Genomic DNA, 20,006 nt, shown 5'->3' with positions numbered 1-20,006 from the left:
ATCGAGTCCAACCTGTCACCACAGACCTCATGACTAGAGTAGGGAGGACACTAGTGCCCACTGCAGGCTTGAACTCACAACCATCCCCATTAAAGGTCTTATGTGCTACGGTCTTCTTAGAGCCTTGTTTTCTTGAGATTGAACAACCCCTACTCACTCAGTCTGTCTCCATAGGAGAAGTGCTCCAGCCCTCTGATCATCCTTGTGGCCCTTCTCTGGACACATACCAGCATGTCCATGGCTTTCTGTAATAGGGGCTCCAGAACTGGACACAGTAGTCCAGGTGGGGTCTCACCAGAGTGGAGTAGAGAGGGAGAATCACCTCCCTTTACCCTCATGTATAGCATTGGACTATATCATTCTTTTTATTGCATATTTGTCATACCCAAATATGTTTTTATTCCATATATGTGCAACACTTCAGCACTGAAGTGAGCTTTAAAGTGATACTGTTCTAGAAAAGATTAGAAAATTTAAATAATTTATTGTTGTATTTAGTAATTAATGCTTTTTCTTCAATCTCTGTTAATGGATAGAAAATAACGTTTTAATAACAGGACTGCTGAAATGCCATAATTATGTGTAGTCAGCACAAAAAAATCCATCAGTAAGTCCCTGCAATATACCTTCTAATGGTATGTGAAAATCCGTATGAAGTGTTTCCAAAAGTTGGCTTCATTCCACCTTTTCTTCTAGAAGACTGTTCTACCATTTCTTTAGTTGTTGGAAACTTTACTTGATATTCAACCTAAAAAATACAGTTTCCTGAGTATCATCCTATTACTTACAGTAACATTTAATAATGTCTTGCTTTCCTTGGTTTTTCCTGTCATTCCAGTACTTGCTGTTTGTATGACTTCACTTTGCTTGTATGCATTTCTTTTGCTTTACTACTTGCCTTTGATCTAATATCTCTACATTTCAATTACTTTTCTTGCTTTCTAACCTCTTTCAGGAACACTTAAAAAAAACCCAAAAAACAAACAAACCACAAAAACATCATAAACAAAATAATATTGTGTGTAGAATGAAGACAAGTATTTTCTTTGGCCCAGTCTGAAGTAATGACATTTCTGCTTGATAAGGGGATGTCTAGTGGCAGTGTTTTACTCTTTGGAAACTGAATTTCTTAGAACCATACCAGTCAGAAAGCACAGCCTGTAGTGCTTGTGCAGTGTTTATTTTACAATGGCTATTAAATCCATGTTGTATATTTACAGTTTTAAATATTTTAGTATATAATCCACAACTTCTTGCAGAATCTTGTCTTGCTGCCTAATTCTTCTGGTTAACCTGAAGATGTAGGGCTTTTTTCCCTCTCAAACAAAGGCATCAGAAGCGATTCAGATCAATAAATAGTAAAAAAAAAAACCCAAACAACCAACAACAGTAACAACAGCAACAAAAGTCACCACAAAACACCACACACACACAGGAAAAAGCCCCCAAACTCCCAAACTAAAACACCACACACACATAAAAACAAACACACATAAAAATCAAACAACAGTGTTTGTAAGGAAAATGCAGCATTGAGAATCAATTTACACTGCTACTTGTGTGTGTGGTCTAGAGTCCTTCACCACAAATATCTAAAACATAAGAGACAGAAGACTGAAAAACCAGGTATGTGTCAGCCTGAAGAATAGGAAGAAGGCTTGGTGGTAAGAGAAAAGCTGCAGTGGCTTGTTACAGAACACTTGGTAGTACAACATGGACAGGCTGTTCTAGGTAGAGCTGTCTTCTAGACAGCACGTAGAATAGAATAGAATAGACCAGATTGGAAGAGACCTTCAAGATCATCGCGTCCAACCTATCAACCAATCCAACCCACCTAATCAACTAAACCATGGCACCAAGCACCCCATCAAGTCTCCTCCTGAACGCCTCCAGTGATGGTGACCCCACCACCTCCCTGGGCAGCCCATTCCAATGGGCAATCACTCTCTCTGTGTAGAACTTCTTCCTAACCTCCAGCCTAAACCTCCCCTGGCACAGCTTGAGACTGTGTCCTCTTGTTCTGGTGCTGGTTGCCTGGGAGAAGAGACCAACCTCTGCCTGTCTACAACCTCCCTTCAGGTAGTTGTAGAGAGCAATAAGGTCACACTTGAGTCTCCTCTTCTCCAGGCTAAGCAACGTAGTCACATGTGAGTTTACTATTTGAAACAGTTGTTTTCAAGCTGGTAACTAACTCTTTGAGGGTGTTTGTCATGTAGAAAGTGTCAAGTTAAAACCATTGTTTAAATACGAATACCTTTGTTTAAAAAGGAAAATCTCTACCATCTTCATTCAAATGTAGGAGATTTTTCATTTAGATTTTTTTTTTTTTTAACTTTTGGAAAAATTTGGTAGCCAGCTGCCTCTGCTTTTTTGCTGTTCCTAGCCAGATTAGTTCTCACTCTATTGAAAACCTGTAAGGAGAACTGATTGCGCCAAAACTTTTATACGACAGGAAGGAGGAAAGTGGTATCTGGGTAGCATAGAGGCAGTGCACAGGTGGACGTGCTTGCCTAAGAACAGTTAATTCCTTCACTAGGTTTTTGTCTTGGTCATGTTCCAGATGCTTGTAGACAAGCACATCACTTGGGATAGAAAACATCTGCTTATTTTTGCCCGGTGAAACTTTCTTAAGGATTTTACTAGGGGGGGAAGAGCAGAAATGTGTGTGTGTCTTACTGCTTGTCCTTTCTTTTTTGAGTGACCTAAACAATAAACTTAACTAAACTAGAAAAATTACTTTTCAGTGTTGCAATGCTTATAAACTAGCTGGCTCGGGCTCTTGGATACAGATGCACAATGTTCATCTCTAGCCTATGGTTCATACACAGCCTGGGTAAAGGTTGAATGTTGTTGCTCTTAGAGACCAAAGAATCAAGTCAGTTTTATCTTTATTCACTGATAACTGCTTTCTACATCACAGATAATCAATGTCTTTGTTAATATTTTCATTGGATGAGGTCAGGATTTGCCCAGACAGTCAGATGTGTGTTTCCTATCACCTTTATGGCCAACAATTGGACAGTCTCTTAGTGACCCTTACATCCCATTAGGCTACCCAGGGAATGTGTTCCCAACCTATAGTTCAACCCTTCTTGAGTGTGTAGAGCAAATACAGCCACTTTACAGTTTTGGAGAGTTAACTTTTCCTGCAGTGCTTCCCTACCCTGCTTTTGGCTTTGTCTTCAGTGCTAAAAACTTTGAGGCCTGTCCTTGTCATAAACCATGCAGTTCCAACAGCATAAGGGTCTCTTCTGCTTGAGACTTTTTTATGTCTCCACAGTCAAAAGGAATAGCAGTGATTCGTGCCCTCTGGGGTTGTCCACTTTGCCTGTCGCAGTACTTCTCTTCAAGTAACTGGTTGAACCCCTTATTTATTTATGTCTCCTTTGTGTTCCCTGGGAAGTCAGACAAGTAAAGCGATGGGTCGCTTTATCAACTTCATCATGGTGCAGTTTTTGTTTCATGAAGAAACAAAAAATGAAGATCAAAACTTACAGGGGGTTGCTCTGAATGCAGCGTGTGCAGAATTGCAGGCCAGCCAAAGCAAGGATGGCATTTTCAGAATCTGCCATTTGCCATTTCTTAGAATGTGTCATGTGATTTCTTTAGCTAGTGTTCACCTTGTCAGCAGGTTGTATTGTATCAGTTGCAAATGAGATCGGTCAGTGTTTCTTAAACCCAAATCAGAGCCTCCGTGGGGGTAATATATATTAACAAAGTATATCTTGGTAGGTATCTGTTGTCTTACTTCTTGTAATAAGTTAAACTAAATGTTTTGTGTGTAAATGTTCTGAGATTTATTTGTGTGGTACCTTTGTGTTCTGAGGGTGTGCATGCTGAATGACTGTGCTGCCCTTTCTGCATTCTCTGGTTTACTGTCCACTTCCTCGCTGTCATCATTAGCCTTCATCCATTTTGTTTTCTATGTCTGTCTCGGAAATTACAGAGTCATCTCAAAAGCTGCCCCAGATGCCACCAGCTGAACATTATATACATGAATCCACTCAGGGGCAGCTAGCGGGTGGGGAGGATTCAGATGGTGGCCTTGTGGTGGAATTTAAAGCAGATCTCCTACCTTTGCAGAATAATATGGTGTAATTTCGTCATTCTCACAAGAAAGGATTAGGGTGGATGATCTCTGTGATTCATGTGTGCCTCTGTCATAGTCACTTTACTGACTTTTCGCAGCAATTCGTTACCCTGGGGGTATTGCCAAACAAGATAATGTTTACAAGGTGGAAAGATACTATAGGAATTCCTAAGTAGCTGCTGTAGAGAAAGAAGAACAGTGCTAGTTAATGTTGAATTGGAATGGTTTTCAGTAATGTTTATTGTTATCCAGGCTCCTCTTAGTTTGTGGAGTTTTTAATTATTTGGTCATTCATCATTTTGCATACATTGCTCCAAACAGTACTGCATGTTTTTAAAAAGGAGCAGAAGAGCCACAGGCTCTGCTGTGGGGTGTCTTGTGTCTCTGCATCCATCCCAGTATTTTTAGCCAGGAAAAAAAAAGACCAAGAATTTCAAAATCTGGTTTGTGTGGGGTGTTTTGGTCCTTCCACTTCCCCCATCCTTGGAACATCTAACAAAGGTGCATATGGTCTCTGAATTCATATATGGTGCTGATGCACAGGTGGATGTCAGTGAGGGTTATTGGGTTTTTTTAAAGCTTGAGGTTCATTTACTCTGGGCTTCTTATACACAGACCCAAGTGAGTGTAAAAGTGGAGGCTGCAAAATGGTCCTGATGTATACTGTCTACAATGTAATTTTGCCAGATTAAGAGCATTAGGTTCATGTACTTTTAATGTGCCCTAAATACCAGGGAATTTTAAATCTGGTGGTGTTTTTTTTTTTCTTGTGATGAGTGGCTCATAGTGCTAAGTGGGTAAGAATCATTTCCCAAAAATCCGTGCAGTTTAACAAATATTTTTACAATACTCAGAAAAGTGAAAAATGCTTTAAAGTGTAATTTGTTTCCAAACGAGTTATCACCCTCTCTGCTTGTACAACCATTTCACGATGGTACATCATGTTGGCATGTTTTGAGAAGCCTTATCAGCTACATTCGTAGAAATCAAGGGACTAAAGCCTGCAGTGGGCACTAGTGTCCTCCCTACTCTAGTCATGAGGTCTGTGGTGACAGGTTGGACTCGATGATCTTTGAGGTCTCTTCCAACCTTAGTGATACTGAATACTGAATAAAGTATTTGCCTGTGGCTGCTCAAACCTAAGGAGCTGGCAGCTCTGCACAGTTATTTCATGTGTCTTATTTTTAATAGCAATGGGCCTTTCCTAATGGTGCTCAGCAGTGATTTGCTAGAGAGAAGGGGAACTATTTTGTTCTGGCTATTTTGGTCTTAGGGTGAAACAGTGATTCATCTTCAGCTAGAATAGTTGTCTCTCTTTATAATGGTGTTTTCATTTGTATGGAAACTAGAACAAAGCGAAATCTTTCTTCTTACAAAGGAAGATGACGAAAGAACTTTGTTCATCCTTATCAACATTCAGTTGATTTCTTTTTTTAGTGAATTTAGGAAGTATGTATGAGAAATTAAGCAGAAGCAGCTTGCAGGAATGCTTAAGGACAGGAAGACCATTGATAAGAGACAGTGGTAGTAATGTACATGCTATAAAGAGTCTCCTTCACTGGAAGTGAGCATGGTATAACACTGAAAAAGATTTTGCTATGGAAGCAGTTATCTTTTCTGTGAAAGAGTGTTTGGGACTTGAGCATCCTTGTGAGTCAGAAGCACATCATACTCCTTACCATTGTCACTTCCTTGTCTGTGAGATGGGAGACCTCTGCCAGTTTCCCTTCCAAGAACACAGTGTGTGGATCTCTCATGCAAACAGTTGGTTGACTTCAGGCCTTCACTCTTTTCATGCCAATGCTTTCTCCTTCAGATCATATCCAACTTTTTTAACAGCTCTTGAAGGAATAGTTAAGAAACTTATATTTGAACATTGAGAACAGATAGCCAGATACAAACATCTACATTATCTGCATTATTCCTATCACCTGTCATTTCTGTTTCTTGCATGCAACTTCCAGCTCTGACAAGTGACATGTCAAGAGATCCTCAGCTGCCCAAACATATTTGAATATACCTTGGATACAGCTAATTTCTGTTGTGGGTTGTTTGGGGTCTTTCTAATGTCCCCTATAATTGTAGTTCTTTCAAGCCACAATTAAATGTGGTGATTCCAAAGTGAAAAGAGTGATTTCTTTGGAAGCAACCTTGTGAGCCACTTTTTTTGTAGGATCATAACACTTCTTGTTTGGTGCCTGTGAGGGATATTAGGGATGCTTTCCTGTAAGGTAGGTGATGTTTTGTGTTCTCCGAAAATATAAAATGGTTCTGTGACAAATCCTCAGATGAAAAGATTTTGGGGGTGTATTTCTTTAAGTTAAGTGTATGACTTACAGAACATAAGGAGATTTGTAAAGCTTTAGAGCCTTTTGGAGTCCTCGTCTTGGCAGTTTACTATGAAGGCTCCTAATTATATTCAGTGAGATGTTGTCAGTCGAAGTATTTTTAAGGTGACATCTTACTCACACTAAGTGCATTTCTTCCTCAAAGTAGCCATCAAAACAACATTTTCTTGCAGTTGCCTGTTTGCCAGAATTATCCCCTAGAGCTTTTAAACTGCTTTCCATTAGGTATTGGATGCCAGCTATGTGATACCTTTCAAAAACAGGTATAGGTGGTGGGTTGGATGCCAACTTCAAGATAGCTTTTAAAAACAGCCTGTGAAGCAAATAAAGAAAACTTTCTGGGAAGCATCAGTGCTCTTTCTAATGGGTAAACAATCACACTGTTGCTTGCAGAGGATGCAAGTGAGCACTAGGTGGATGTTCACCTCCCTGGTACTTGCTTAAAAGGATATTGCTGGTAAAGTGCACTGCTCCTACCTGGCCTTTTCTTGTTCTGCAGCTGAGCAGATGATCTTGACTCTTTGTCAGCCCAGTGTGTGCTCTGAGCATTATGAAAACTAACACCAAGGAGAAAGGGGGAAACAATTAGAGTAAGCATACTGTGCAGAATGGCACGAGGCTTCTTAATGTATCTCTGCATTGTGCTTAACTTTAGACCCTTATCTGAGATGTTTGAATGAGGCATGTAGTTGCTTCAGAGCAATTACACATGAAGGCCACAGAGAGTCTTTGGTCAAAAGAAGGTACGGAGTTGAAACTGAACCTTTCAGGTTTGTTAAGATCAGCACCTTATTGGTGGTCCAGCCTTACTTCAGTTAGCACAAGGTTCCCAGCTGACACAGATGTCATGCTTAACTTACTGATGATGTTATACCATTAAATCATATTTCCAGGTTTTGTTTATTTGTGGTTTTTTTACAGTTACTCAGATTTGGTCCTCGCATGGCAGGTTTTCTATCTTTAAAACCCCACAGTTAGTAACTTACATGGTGTCTCTCCACAAGAATGTTGTTGTATTTGTTTAAATAGTATTTATAGAAATTGAAGCTGTGTTTCAAAAAACAAGATGACAGCTGCTGGCACAATAATAAATTTTTTTTCAAGGGAAAAAATAGAATCCTGGGATAAAGTGTCAGATCTCTAATGTACAAATGGCAGTGTAAAGTACTGCCTGAGGCAGCGGCCGAACACCCCAGGGACTCTGAGCAGCTGCTGTGCCATCAGCGCACATCACCGCTGACTGCAGCTTTTCCCACTGCGGGGATAAGGGTTGTGGAGGCATCCATCCCTGAGATATCTGAAGGCTACTCCAGCCCTTCCAAGAGGATAGTTAATTTCCTATTACTTGGACTAAAGAAACATGAAGATTTTGAATGGTGATTTCTGTATCTTAAAAACTCATTTGGTTTTCACTTACCCACTATGGAACATGTAGCCCCTATTGTGAATTGGCAGATTTTCTCAGGAAATGTAGACACTCAGTATTGTAAATTTTGCTGGCTTTTAGCTGCAGCACATTATTTGTTATTAATAGTAGTAGTTTCCTCTTAATAATAGTTCCTTGATGGGTATCATACCTAGGAAACTGACAGCTCCATATGCTAACAAAGCACTTTGGGTGTAGTGTCACAGGAAATAAAAAGACAAAGCTTCCCAGGTGTGGGAGAGACGGGGAGTGTGTTATTACAGAATGCATTGTAAGGCAAGTAGGATAGGGAGATGGGTGTGCTGTTCCAGGAGAGGCAAACTAGCTGCATACCATGTCTGAGGGATGGGGTTTTGTCTAATGTAGTAGAGAGAATACTTGTGTGATTTTCTTTGGCTGTGTGTTGAGTTAGTTCACATGGAGAGAAGTATCCTGACAAAGCTTTCAAGGCAAGAAATGAAGGTCAGAGGTAAAGGTGAAAGTAAGCGCGATTGTAAACCGTGCATTTGCAGCATGAGAAATCAGGAGAGAGAAACTTGGACAGTCTTTACTGTAAAAATACAAATATCTTTAAAATAATTAAACTTTATGTTGAATTGACCTGAACATACGCAGAAACAGAACCAAACAGTGGTTATAGGTAAAGTATATTGAAAAGCAATAGGTTAACCACAACCCACCTGTCATAACTTCCAAGTTATATTTTAGTTATAAAAATCTGCTTGACTGACTTCAGATCAACAAATGTATGAAGTTAGCAGAGTTTCAAGGATTTGATAGGCATGTGTGTTCATGCACACAGCCATGTTAGATATATGTACATACGTGTATGTCTGTATGCATACTATGTATTAGCAAGTAAGGGTAATTAATGGTTTTTCTGACCCCTTTACTTTTGTGTTTCCTTTCTATTCCCCACTGTTCTCTTCTTTGCCAGATACACTGGCACGTATTTCCATCTTTGTTGCCATTTTTAAACCATGAGTGAAGGTCAATTTACTTATTAAAGGATTACATAATAAAATTACTCACTACAGTGAATAAGCAAAGCTCAGTGATCCTAAGTAGATTGTCCAGTTGCCCTTTCCAGTGCATTGTTGCAACCCTTATATGTTCCCTAAAAAAACCTCAGTACTTTCCTAAAAGCGCACAGTTGGAAGAAGCTTTCAAACAGACTGAGCCCTGTACTGTAGGCAATAGCATAATCTTCTTTATTAGTTTTTCTATTTCTGGCCTAGGAACAGTTAGATCTTTTGCTGTTGCTGCTTGGAAGGTAGATTCATATCAGCAGTTTCAGTATCATTAGAAATGTAGGATGATTTATTAGGGGGAAAAAAAGGCCAGCAATTCCATGGGATGTTTAGTATTGTATATGCTCCATGGTGGTACAATGCACCCTGTAAAACTGTCCAGTTCACCTGTAGATTCAGAACTGCTTGTACCAAATAAAGGAACGTGGCTCTGCAGGTGTAGCAAACTGTGCTGTCATCAAATATTTGCTATCAGGTATTCTTTATTCTGTTGCTGCATATGGTGGATTGAAATTCTTCCCCCAACATTAACTTTGCCATACCAACTCAGTTGGAAATGAATGGAAGCTGTATTTACAAGCAAAACTACACTCTACAATGGAATGCAATGAATATGTACAAAATATACAGTATTTACAATATTATACAGATATTTACAATTAGCAAACCACACTAAACTCCACCTGGTCAGAGACCAGGGAAGCCGTTCCACTGCCCCCCGCCCCACTCTGTCCCAAAAGAGAAAGGAGCAGAGAGAAAGCAGGGGTTAGACTTAACTAAAATAACACAGCCAAGGTGAGCCGAAAAGCAGGTTAATCTCTCCTGAGCGAAGCAAGCAGAGAGAGATCAGAAAAGAGAAAGAATTGTTTTGATACAGGCAGTCTTATAGCAGGTATTTCTCCAATGAATTTGTTTAGAATAATCTTTAGTTTTCCTTTTTACACCCACCAGTGATTTATTTATATTTTTCTACCTTTCTGCTCAAAGTCTGTAACTAAATTTTACAGGCATAGCCTAGAACCACCACACTGCGATAGTCCATCTGCAAGTAGGTGTTGGTAGTGTCTGTGAAAATGAATGCTGGAGAAGACCTCAGTTGTTAGAACTGCTTCCCAGTATAACGGGGGGAGGATCAGAGATGTGAAAAAAAAAGACTCACTGTGACTCACAACAGTGTGTCAGTAATAAAATCTGTTTGTATTTGGTAAGGAACTCTAGGAACTAATTCCCTGGTTATTTAGCTGTTTATTTTTTTCCTAGATATCTGTCCCTTGCCTCTAAGGCAGTTACATACTATGCTTTAGGAACTATAGAGGTAAGATTTCGGTAATAACTCTTGTATGGTATTACACATTAAGGACTTCTGTTCTTGGAAGGTTGATTAGTCATGTATTCTTATTAGTCTTCAAAAACTGTAATAAAATTGGGAATAACAAAAGAATGCCTTGCATTTTAACAGTCTTGTGCTAGAAAATGTGAAATAAAAAAAAAAATCAACAAAGGAGCTCACAGAAAACAGGACCCTGATTCGGAGCTCACTGGACTTCATGGAAGGCATCCTATTTGGGGCGACACATTGGCGTTTACATTGTAGCTAATATATTAGGCCAGGAGTTCCTGGAAGTTTTATTTATGGGAGATCATTTCCTGTACAACATGGCAGTTTAGAAGCTGACTAATGTCTGTAATACAAGTGTATTAATTTTTTTAGAACAAACACACTTTGCTATTTTTATAACATTGAAAAAAGGTAATTGACAAACAAACCAAAATAATTGGGCTATATGCAAAGGCTCTGTGGACCATAAATAGTTCACAAACCACTTTCTTTGGCAGACCAACAATTTTGCCTTTTCAAGACAAAATAAAACAGTTTAGTACTGCTGTACTTGTATGAAGAAGCAAAGTAGGAAGCAGAGAACCATAAAGGTAAAAGGAGAAATGGATCCCCTGTGAGCTGAAGCTGTTAGTGAAAGTAATGATATCTTTGCTTTTTATGGGTGAGCAATAAAATTCCTCTTTGCAGAGGGGTAATTCAAGCTTACACCTTATTTAAGTGCACTATCAATGGGGCATGTTTTCATATGCTTTACATTTTAGCCAACATAAAAGCCAAAACTCATGTTAATATGTAGGGCAATCTTTCTTCCCTTCTTTATCTTTGCTTCTCTTTAGTGTCTAAAAAGAAATTGGAAACACTCAAAGCAGCTGTGGAATTGGCACCTGTAGTCACATTTTAAGTGTAAAGGATGGAAGCATCTTTTACATGACCTCATAAAATAACGTTTTCCCTGTGTTTAAAGCAGGTAGATTTTCAAATTACAAATTTGCTTCCTTATGAGGATGTTATGAGAAGGTGTGTAAAATCCTCTTGCTTTCATTAGTGATTATAAAGAAGTAAGTTTAATTTGTAAGTTACTAACTTCTATCTGATTGTTTACATTCAAGTATTCCCATGGGTGTTCTATAAGGTCCATGTTTTAACAAGATTTCTGTTTTAAATAGAAGAGAAAAAAAACTATCACTTTGCCCATAACTTGTATTACTAAGTCAGCTGGTATGTCTTAATCTATAGCACTATGTGCTCATCTCAAAGCTTTGCCATGCAAAACTGAACAATTTGAAGACAGGTAGTAACATCTTTGAAGCTGTCGGCTAAAATGTGTTATTTGAACAATTAGTTTTCTCTTTTGTCCTAAATGTTCTCCAGCAATTTGTTCTGTGTGATCTATGAAATGTACAACATGACCAGTGTCTAAGCATTAAAGGTCAGGTTTTTTAGCCGGTTTAGTTTAGTTTTTTAAGTACCTTCCAGTTATGAGTAGTCATCATTACCTTTGGTGACTCCAAGCCATGACAGATTTTTTTCAGTGCTATCCTTGGGATTTTTGTCACTACTTTCATAATACTGTTAGGCATTACTGGCGAATACAGTTAAGTTGTGGCTGCATGTTGTCACAGTGGATGAAGCAATGGGTCTGTGCATAGAAATTACACTAAGAAGAAAGCTAAATTTTGACAAACTGCTGTGTTCTTGTTCTAATGGAAGGGTCAGAGGGCCTCCTCTATGAACGTATAGCTGCTTCTGTTACTGTGATGGAATATTTTATTTACTGCTCTGCCAATAAAAAGTAATTTTTAAAAGGCAGTGTCAATCCATTTAGTGGCATGATACAATCTACCTGACTGGAGGCAGGCCTAGTAATATGGAGTGCAGCTGTAAGGATATAATCAAGTAGAAGCAAGTGTTTCTCTGCAAAATCTCACATGGGATTCTTCATAGCTGCTTAACAGCAGAGAGCTGGTTTGTCATACTCACTTCTCCTCATAAGTGAGAGAGTGATTGCCCATTGGAATGGGCTGCCTGGGGAGGTGGTGAAGTTGCCATCATTGAAGGTGTTCAGGAGGAGACTTGATGGGGTGCTTGGTGCCATGGGTTAGTTGTTTAGGTGGGTTGGATTGGTTGATAGGTTGGACGCGATGATCTTGAAGGTCTCTTCCAACCTGGTCTGGTCTATTCTATTCTATTCTGTAATCTTCATGTATGCATGAAGAAAGTTTTCTTGTGGTTGTTTAATCATTCAAAGGTTGATGCTTTGGTCTGGCAATCTCCATTGATATACAAGTTCTGAAGTTCCAATCTTTGACACTCTATGAGTAAGCATAACTCTTTCAAAATAAGTGTAAAATCATCTTTCTTCAGCTGTCAAGTCTAGATTTCACATATGCATATTTGTATCCTAATTCTGAAAGTGACTGCTGATTTCATTGTGAGGTGTGAAGGAGCTGTCTACTCAGACAGGTCATTCATTGGAATCTTCAGGAGGATCAGTCCCTCTCTGTAAACAGCAAAATATGTTTTAGGAAAATCTTCTCTTTCTCTCTCTTTTAGATGATTAATTATCTATTTAAACTTAGGAAGAAGCATCATTAGAAATGGATCTCTATTAAGTAGTTAAAATAAAACTCTACTTAATATTTAATATATTTTCTTTGTTTGTATATGCTATTTATCAGTAAAATAACTAAGGGGAATCTCCTTGTTTATGAGTATAAGCATCCCATTTATATCTACATGCTTATGAAACAGAATTAATTTGAAAAAATGTTTCTAAGAAAAAGTTACTAAGGGAAGATATTCTGCCTCAAGTGCTAGGGTGAGATGTTGGTGGTTTTTTTTCAGTTTTATGTTGAGGTCTCAAGAGACAATGTGTTTTTTGAATTCATATTAATTAGAAATGAGAGAGCAATTTGATAGGTTTAGACTTGATGAAATTCTCCCAGAAAAGCCCAGATAACTCAAATCACAGTATCATAGCAAAGATCATCAAGTCCAACCCGTCACCACAGACCTCATGACTAGACCATGGCACCAAGTGCCACATCCAATCCCCTCTTGAACACCTCCAGGGATAGTGACTCCACCACCTCCCTGGGCAGAACATTCCAATGGTGAATGACTCTCTCAGTGAAGAACTTTCTCCTCACCTCGAGCCTAAACTTCCCCTGGTGCAGCTTGAGACTGTGTCCTCTCGTTCTGGTGCTGGTTGCCTGAGAGAAGAGACCAACTCCCTCCTGGCTACAACATCCCTTCAGGTAGTTGTAGAGAGCAATGAGGTCACCCCTGAGCCTTCTCTTCTCCAGGCTAAACAATCCCAGCTCCCTCAGCCTCTCCTCATAGGGCTTGTGCTCAAGGCCTCTCACCAGCCTCTTTGCCCTTCTCTGGACACTCAGAGATAAGTGCCTCAAACAGCTTCATGTCCTTTCTGCACTCACTAGCAAAGCAACTTTTCTATGAAATGTCTTTTAAAAAATAATTTGGAACTATCACCTGTTTTTCTTTTTCTTTTTTTATTTTGCTACTGATAGGAACATTCAAATTCAATCTGATACTGATGCATGCAGCATCATTTAAAGTCAATAAGAGGTGTTGATTTGACACAGAGCCTGAGATAACAGTGGGGAAATCATTTGTAAGATTGTTGGATGTTCTGCGCAGGGCCTCCAGTTTGCTGCTTCTGTCAAGAAATCCTAGGTTCCAGTATGCAGTATGTTTTTGTTGAAAGCATGCAATGCCTTCCAAAAACATCCTGACAGTGTGAGGTTGTGCGATTCCTGGCAGCCATGACAAAATGATTCCAGCTGTTCTTGAGAGGTGCCTGTGCTGAGAAATTGCTAATTTGTGCATCATCTTTAGCATTTAAATGTGGTGATGTTTATTTTGTACTATTGTTTAACTGATTCTCTTGAAATATTTGTTAGTGCAACACACATTTGGTAATGCTATTTCTGTTTTTAATCCATTAAGGTTGTGCTGGTGAGATGGAATGAGCCATTCCAGAAATTAGCAACCTGCGATGCAGATGGAGGAATATTTGTTTGGATACAATATGAAGGCAGATGGTCTGTGGAGCTCGTTAATGATCGTGGGGCACAGGTCGGTATGCATGTTTTCTCTGCAGTCAAGAGTGATCCATCCCTGAGGGGCAAAATGAACTGGACAATGAATGATGCTTTATACCTTTCAAAAAGCACAGGAGAAAATGAAACATACATTTATTGAAAGAGATATGCAATAATTGTTACCAGGACACTTTACAAGGGCAGCTCTTTTATTCCAGTGGGCCATGACATCAGAGCTACAGCTGGGCTCTAGACCTTGCCAGTCTAGTTCTGTGCTGTGCTAATCTTTGCAGTGCGCCCAGGCAGCCAGGAGGGCCAGTGGCATCCTGGCCTGCATCAGGAATAGTGTGGCCAGCAGGAGCAGGGAGGTCATTCTGCCCCTGTACACTGCACTGGTTAGGCCGCACCTTGAGTACTGTGTCCAGTTCTGGGCCCCTCAGTTTAGGAAGGATGTTGACTTGCTGGAGCGTGTCCAGAAAAGGGCAACAAGGTTGGTGAGGGGCTTGGAGCACAGCCCAAGCTGTATGAGGAGAGATTGAGGGAGCTGGGGTTGCTTAGCCTGGAGAAGAGGAGACTCAGGGGTGACCTTATTGCTCTCTACAACTACCTGAAGGGGGGTTGTGGTGAGGTGGAGGTTGGTCTCTTCTCCCAGGCAACCAGTACCAGAACAAGAGGACACAGTCTCAGGCTGCGTCAGGGGAGGTTTAGGCTGGAGGTTAGGAGGAAGTTTTACACAGAGAGAGTGATTGCCCACTGGAATGGGCTGCCTGAGGAGGTGGTGGGGTCACCGTCGCTGGGGGTGTTCAGGGCGAGGTTTGACAGGATGCTTGGTTGTATGGTTTAGTTGATTAGGTGGTGTCGGATGATAGGTTGGACATGATGATCTCGAAGGTCTCTTCCAACCTGGTTAATTCTATTCTATTCTATTCTTTCATTAAAGCAACAAAAATTTCCTGCATGGCCTATATATCTGTTTTCTTGTCTTTAACATGTTAAGGTAAGCGACTTTACATGGAGCCATGACGGGACTCAAGCACTTATCTCCTATAGAGATGGATTTGTGCTGGTTGGTTCAGTCAGTGGACAGAGACACTGGTCTTCAGAAATAAACTTGGAGAGTCAGATCACCTGTGGCATATGGACTCCAGATGACCAACAGGTAATTGGTTTTGTACCATTATTAATTGCATTACATTGATGTGCTATAAAATATACATCTTAGAAAATTAACTGATTACTTTGTAAGAACAGTTTCCTTGAAAACTGGTGCTTCCATGAATAATTAACATTCTATCAATCTCACGAGGCAAATATGGTAATGTACCAAGTTACCTGTCATCATTTTTCACCCTGACTCATTCACACACAGACTCATTCAGGGTTAGTTGGCTGAGACAGGAATGTGTATTTGTACCTGTAATTTGTTGATGAAATGTGTTTGAGCAGAGATACAGCCAGGACTAGTAAAGCTCTGACTGGTCATTTCTGTATACAGCTGCACAGTCTGCAGTTGCAGCAAAAGCAGTTCCTTGAAAGATAAAGTTGTCAGAAGGCCATTTTTTCAATATTTGAGTCCACAACTTAATGAGCTTTGGGGGAAAAAAGAAACCACCCCACACCAAAAACCAGTTAGGACATTTGTTACATCACCATTTAAAGAGAGGCTTTAGTTAGCCCACTGATTTCGTTTGTGGAATTTATGATGGCCTTTTGCATTCACCGTTGAGCTTACTGGAACAGTCTTTCCCTCCATATGCTTGCTGTCACTGTGGTTAATATGTGTATAATAAAGCACTGAATGAAATGATGGTTATAGAATAGTGTAAAGAAAAACTGTTATGATCACAGCTGGAGCGTTTTCCTTCCTTCACATTACACCACTATGAAAAGGTGCTGCTTCAAGAATCAGTGTAGCACTGATTTTAATTTAGAATACTGTAAATCCATCCAAGACAGAGTTCTTTTGGGACTTGCTAGTGGAATATAATAGCACTAACAATGTGCCTTTCTGTGGCATCATTTTAGCGTGCTCTGCTAAGAATAATGAATTCATTATCGCAACACTGCTCTTTAAAGCCAGGGAGTCTAACTGCCTCTTTTTGAACCTGGGGAAATGTAAATCTTGACAATAAATAATTTACAGAAGATCAAGAGGAAGAGACAAGCAGTGGAAGTGGGAGTGTAAAGTCATACCTAATAGCTCTCAGTCCTGTGTTTTAAATATGAGCCTACCCCATTTGTGTGATACTCAGTTGGTGCTGCTGTGTTTGGAAATACCTTAACTGTCTTTAGTTCAATTTAGCCAATATGTTTGTACTTTCCAATCTGGATGCTTCATAGGTGGTTATTCCAACTAAACAATGAAACCAAGTGGCAGATGAAGCTGCTTTTTCTCAAAACACAGGGTGCGGGAGGTCTGTATGTTGATTTTTTTGGTAGCTTGCAGTGGCTGTGCAGGAAGGCAGTTTCTATGCTGTTAGTCACTCCTGCTCCCAGCATTTGCCATCCCTACTCCCATGGCAACCACAGATACTCCAGCATCTTTTTCCCTGACAGGCATGATGCAGGGGCAGGTTTCAGCTCCTTCAGCTTGGCTGCAGCACCCTGCATGCCGTGCTTCAGCATGGAGCCTGGGACGCTGAAAGGAGCTTGACATGAAGGAGGGAATGTTTATCACTTTCTGGGTCCAGTGGTGTACTCGAGTGGGATCTATGTGCTAGCAGAGCACTTGGTGACCTTGATAGGGTCAGTAGCGTGCTGTGCTAAGTGGCTGCCATGAGGTAGGAGCTATGGCACAATGCTCAGGAGGAGGCAGAAGCTAACTAACCAGATGCACTGTTACCGATAGCACCAGGTGCTTCGTGAACTTTCCCTTGGGCGGCTTTAGTCCTCAGCAGGAATTTTAACTAATAAATCCATTATAGCAGAGTCTGCGTTTGGATCCCCATTTTCATCTGTGGATTGTGATGTGCAGTTACTAGCGACTTTTCAGGGAAATAGTTCTTCTTTGCAAGTTCCAAGCTGAAAGCAGGGATAAGCCTTACCTGTCTTCTAGAACATGGCTTAAACCCAAGGAATTTATATTTTGAAATGTTGCATCTGCTTGGGCCATGATGTAATTTTCTCACCTATGTCTTCTTTTGCCTGCTGCTCTGGAATGAAGAGTTTGTGCTTCCATTCATCCTACTATTTTGCTTTTAACCTGATGCTGTCCTTACTGTTGTGATATTCACACTGATCAGCTTTAATTATGCTCAGGCATCTGGCTGTTTGTTAAAAAAACCTTGAAAACAGCCTTCTAATGAGTTGACAGAATGATGAAAGTGAGCTACAAACAGGTAACTAGGGCAGTGTAGGGAACACAAATGTTTACCTTGATCATTATGAGTAAATGGAAGAAAGGACAAAATGAGGAATTTACAGCCTGTAAAATTTGAAAGTGTAAGCAGTAATTTTTGTCTTTATTAGAATGGTTCTTGACCCCATTAAGGAACTTTAAATGTTCAACTACAGGAGGCTTTGAAATGCCAGGGAATATCAATACTTTTATCACTTCACATATGAAAATGCATCTTTCCCCCCATTCACTCTGGGTGCAGAGACTATCAAATGACCACACATTCATGTTTACAATGGCTAAGGCCAGTCAGAATTTCACTGTAAGATACAGTCTTTGAGGAAGAACTGTAAAACTCAGATTACTGAGGAGAATGGCTAGAGGCTTTTTATAGCACTGGAAAAGTGTCATCAATTAACTAGGCATCTTATTCAAGCTATAAGGACTGCAGACAATGGTTAAATCGCATATAAGGATTTTACCATTGCATGCTGTATAATTGGGCAGTACCATTAAAATGCAAAAAAGGGGACAGGGGAAGGAGACTTCAGTTGTCTTTCGAGATAAATCTGCTTCTTATATAAAACAGATAAACAAAACCCATCACAGCTTAACTCTCTTCAATATTTCGAGTTATTTTTAGAAGCATTTCAAACCATTGTGGCAGACTTGCTATTAAAATTAATGATTTCTGCTTGCTTGTGCTAAGTGTTCTGTGAATGTTTGCTGTCCTATTGCATCTCTTTATAGACAAAATATGTGGGGGTTTTTATATATACTTAAAATGTTTGAATGTGTTTGTAGAGACTTTGTATGCTTGGTTTATATATTTACGCATGCTGGAAGCCAGTAACACTTTGTTTTTCTACTTTGGTTGTGACTTGATTTTTATGATGGCACATAATAGTGACAGATTTTGTGTGAAAAAAGTTATGTGAGTTTTAAGTGCTACTTATCCTTTCTTTCTCCCTACTCATTTTATTGTTTTAAAGCTGCATTATACAGCTATTTTTGAAATAAAAGATTTATCTTTCTTTTTTTACTTCCTGCTGTCTATGCATAGTTTTGTTAGCACTGTCTTTCCTTTTCCTATTTGTCTTCAGTAGGTTTCATGCGTTATTCTGCTGAGAATACAGCTTCCAAAAGGAAGGCATGAGAAAGGTTAAATAGTTTGGTGTGTTGCGCTTTTGTTTTGGTTGTGTTCTCCTTTCCTAGCTACACTACAGATTTCAATACTCAGATAAGAACTTTCACAGTAACACAGTATCACAGTATAACCAAGGTTGGAAAAGACTCCAAGGATCATCAAGTCCAACCTGTCCCAACAGACCTCACGACTAGACCATGGCACCAAGTGCCACGTCCAATCTCCCCTTGAACACTTTATAGCCTTTGCCTTGAGTTTTAGGGAAATTAGACAACAAGGATGTTCTCCTTGGAGTCTCTAGAGTGCATCTGCTGCTTCAGGAACCATGACATCTTTTTATGACATTATTCCAGGCAAGGTTCTTGCCAGAAACTCTGGCTGATACTGCATAGTTATTGAGTGGGTAATTGAAGGAGCAGAGCAAAAGGGTGAAGTTTCAGTCTAATTTCTTCTTCCTACTCACTTCATTTTTGCCTTGCCTAATCTTTCCCTTGATGCTCTTTGTCCAGCCTGTAGTGTCAGGATGCTGAGAGCTGATGAGATGTTGCAATTTGTTCTGCTCATGAACACTGTAACATGGGGGACGTTTGTGGTCTGTCAGCATCCTGGCTCGTGTTTGCTCAGTAGCTCTTGTAGCGTTTCGTGCCAACACTGTTTCAGATGAGTGTAGCAAATAATCTTTCCCCACAAAGGAGTAATACAACTATTTTAATGTTTGCTCATCCCTGTCAGCAGGGTGTTTGCTGTTTGTTACTGAGAAAAGCGAATGGCTGAATAAATTTCTGCATCCCCTTGGATGTGTACAGTGTACTAGGATATACAGATCACCCTGAACAGTGCATCTTGTAACTCTTTACCTTGATCTAACATGACACTCAGATAAGTCACCATAGTCTTACTAGTTGACCAGAATCTGGGGTTTGTTAAGCTCTGCATGCTCTGCCACATGTTCTTCTCCCTCAGGAAAGGAAGAATGTCAAAGCAGTGACACACCAGAGAATGGAAGGAGAGATGAAAACTCAGGCTATGCAGTCAATGTGTCCAGTTAGCACTTTTATACCCAGTTCTGTTTTACATTTTTGGAAGATCAGTGTTTGAGTCAGCAAAGATAAGTGCAAATAGAAACACAAGCCATCTTGGTGTGGGATGTGTCAAGAAAAGAGAAATCATTTGTCTCTCCTCTCACCTTCTTGGCATTTGTATAGAAAGATTTGCCTGAAGTCT

The 20,006-nt window shown here is 39.9% G+C and overlaps 1 protein-coding gene across 2 annotated transcripts in view; it reads left to right on the top strand.

Annotated features, from left to right (window-relative positions):
• TULP4 (TUB like protein 4) overlaps positions 1 to 20,006 on the top strand; it is a 137,552-nt gene that overhangs the window by 72,712 nt on the left and 44,834 nt on the right. For both annotated transcript variants that reach the window (XM_054162681.1, XM_054162680.1), the window contains exons 3-4: positions 14,204 to 14,332; positions 15,296 to 15,457. In XM_054162681.1, the coding sequence (XP_054018656.1) occupies positions 14,204 to 14,332; positions 15,296 to 15,457 (291 nt within the window). The remainder of the gene's footprint in view (positions 1 to 14,203; positions 14,333 to 15,295; positions 15,458 to 20,006) is intronic.

This window comes from Dryobates pubescens, chromosome 6, assembly GCF_014839835.1.
Source record: "Dryobates pubescens isolate bDryPub1 chromosome 6, bDryPub1.pri, whole genome shotgun sequence".
NCBI lineage: Eukaryota > Metazoa > Chordata > Aves > Piciformes > Picidae > Dryobates > Dryobates pubescens.
The sequence above is the reverse complement of the archived record's forward strand: the minus strand, read 5'-3'. Positions and strand labels throughout refer to the sequence as shown.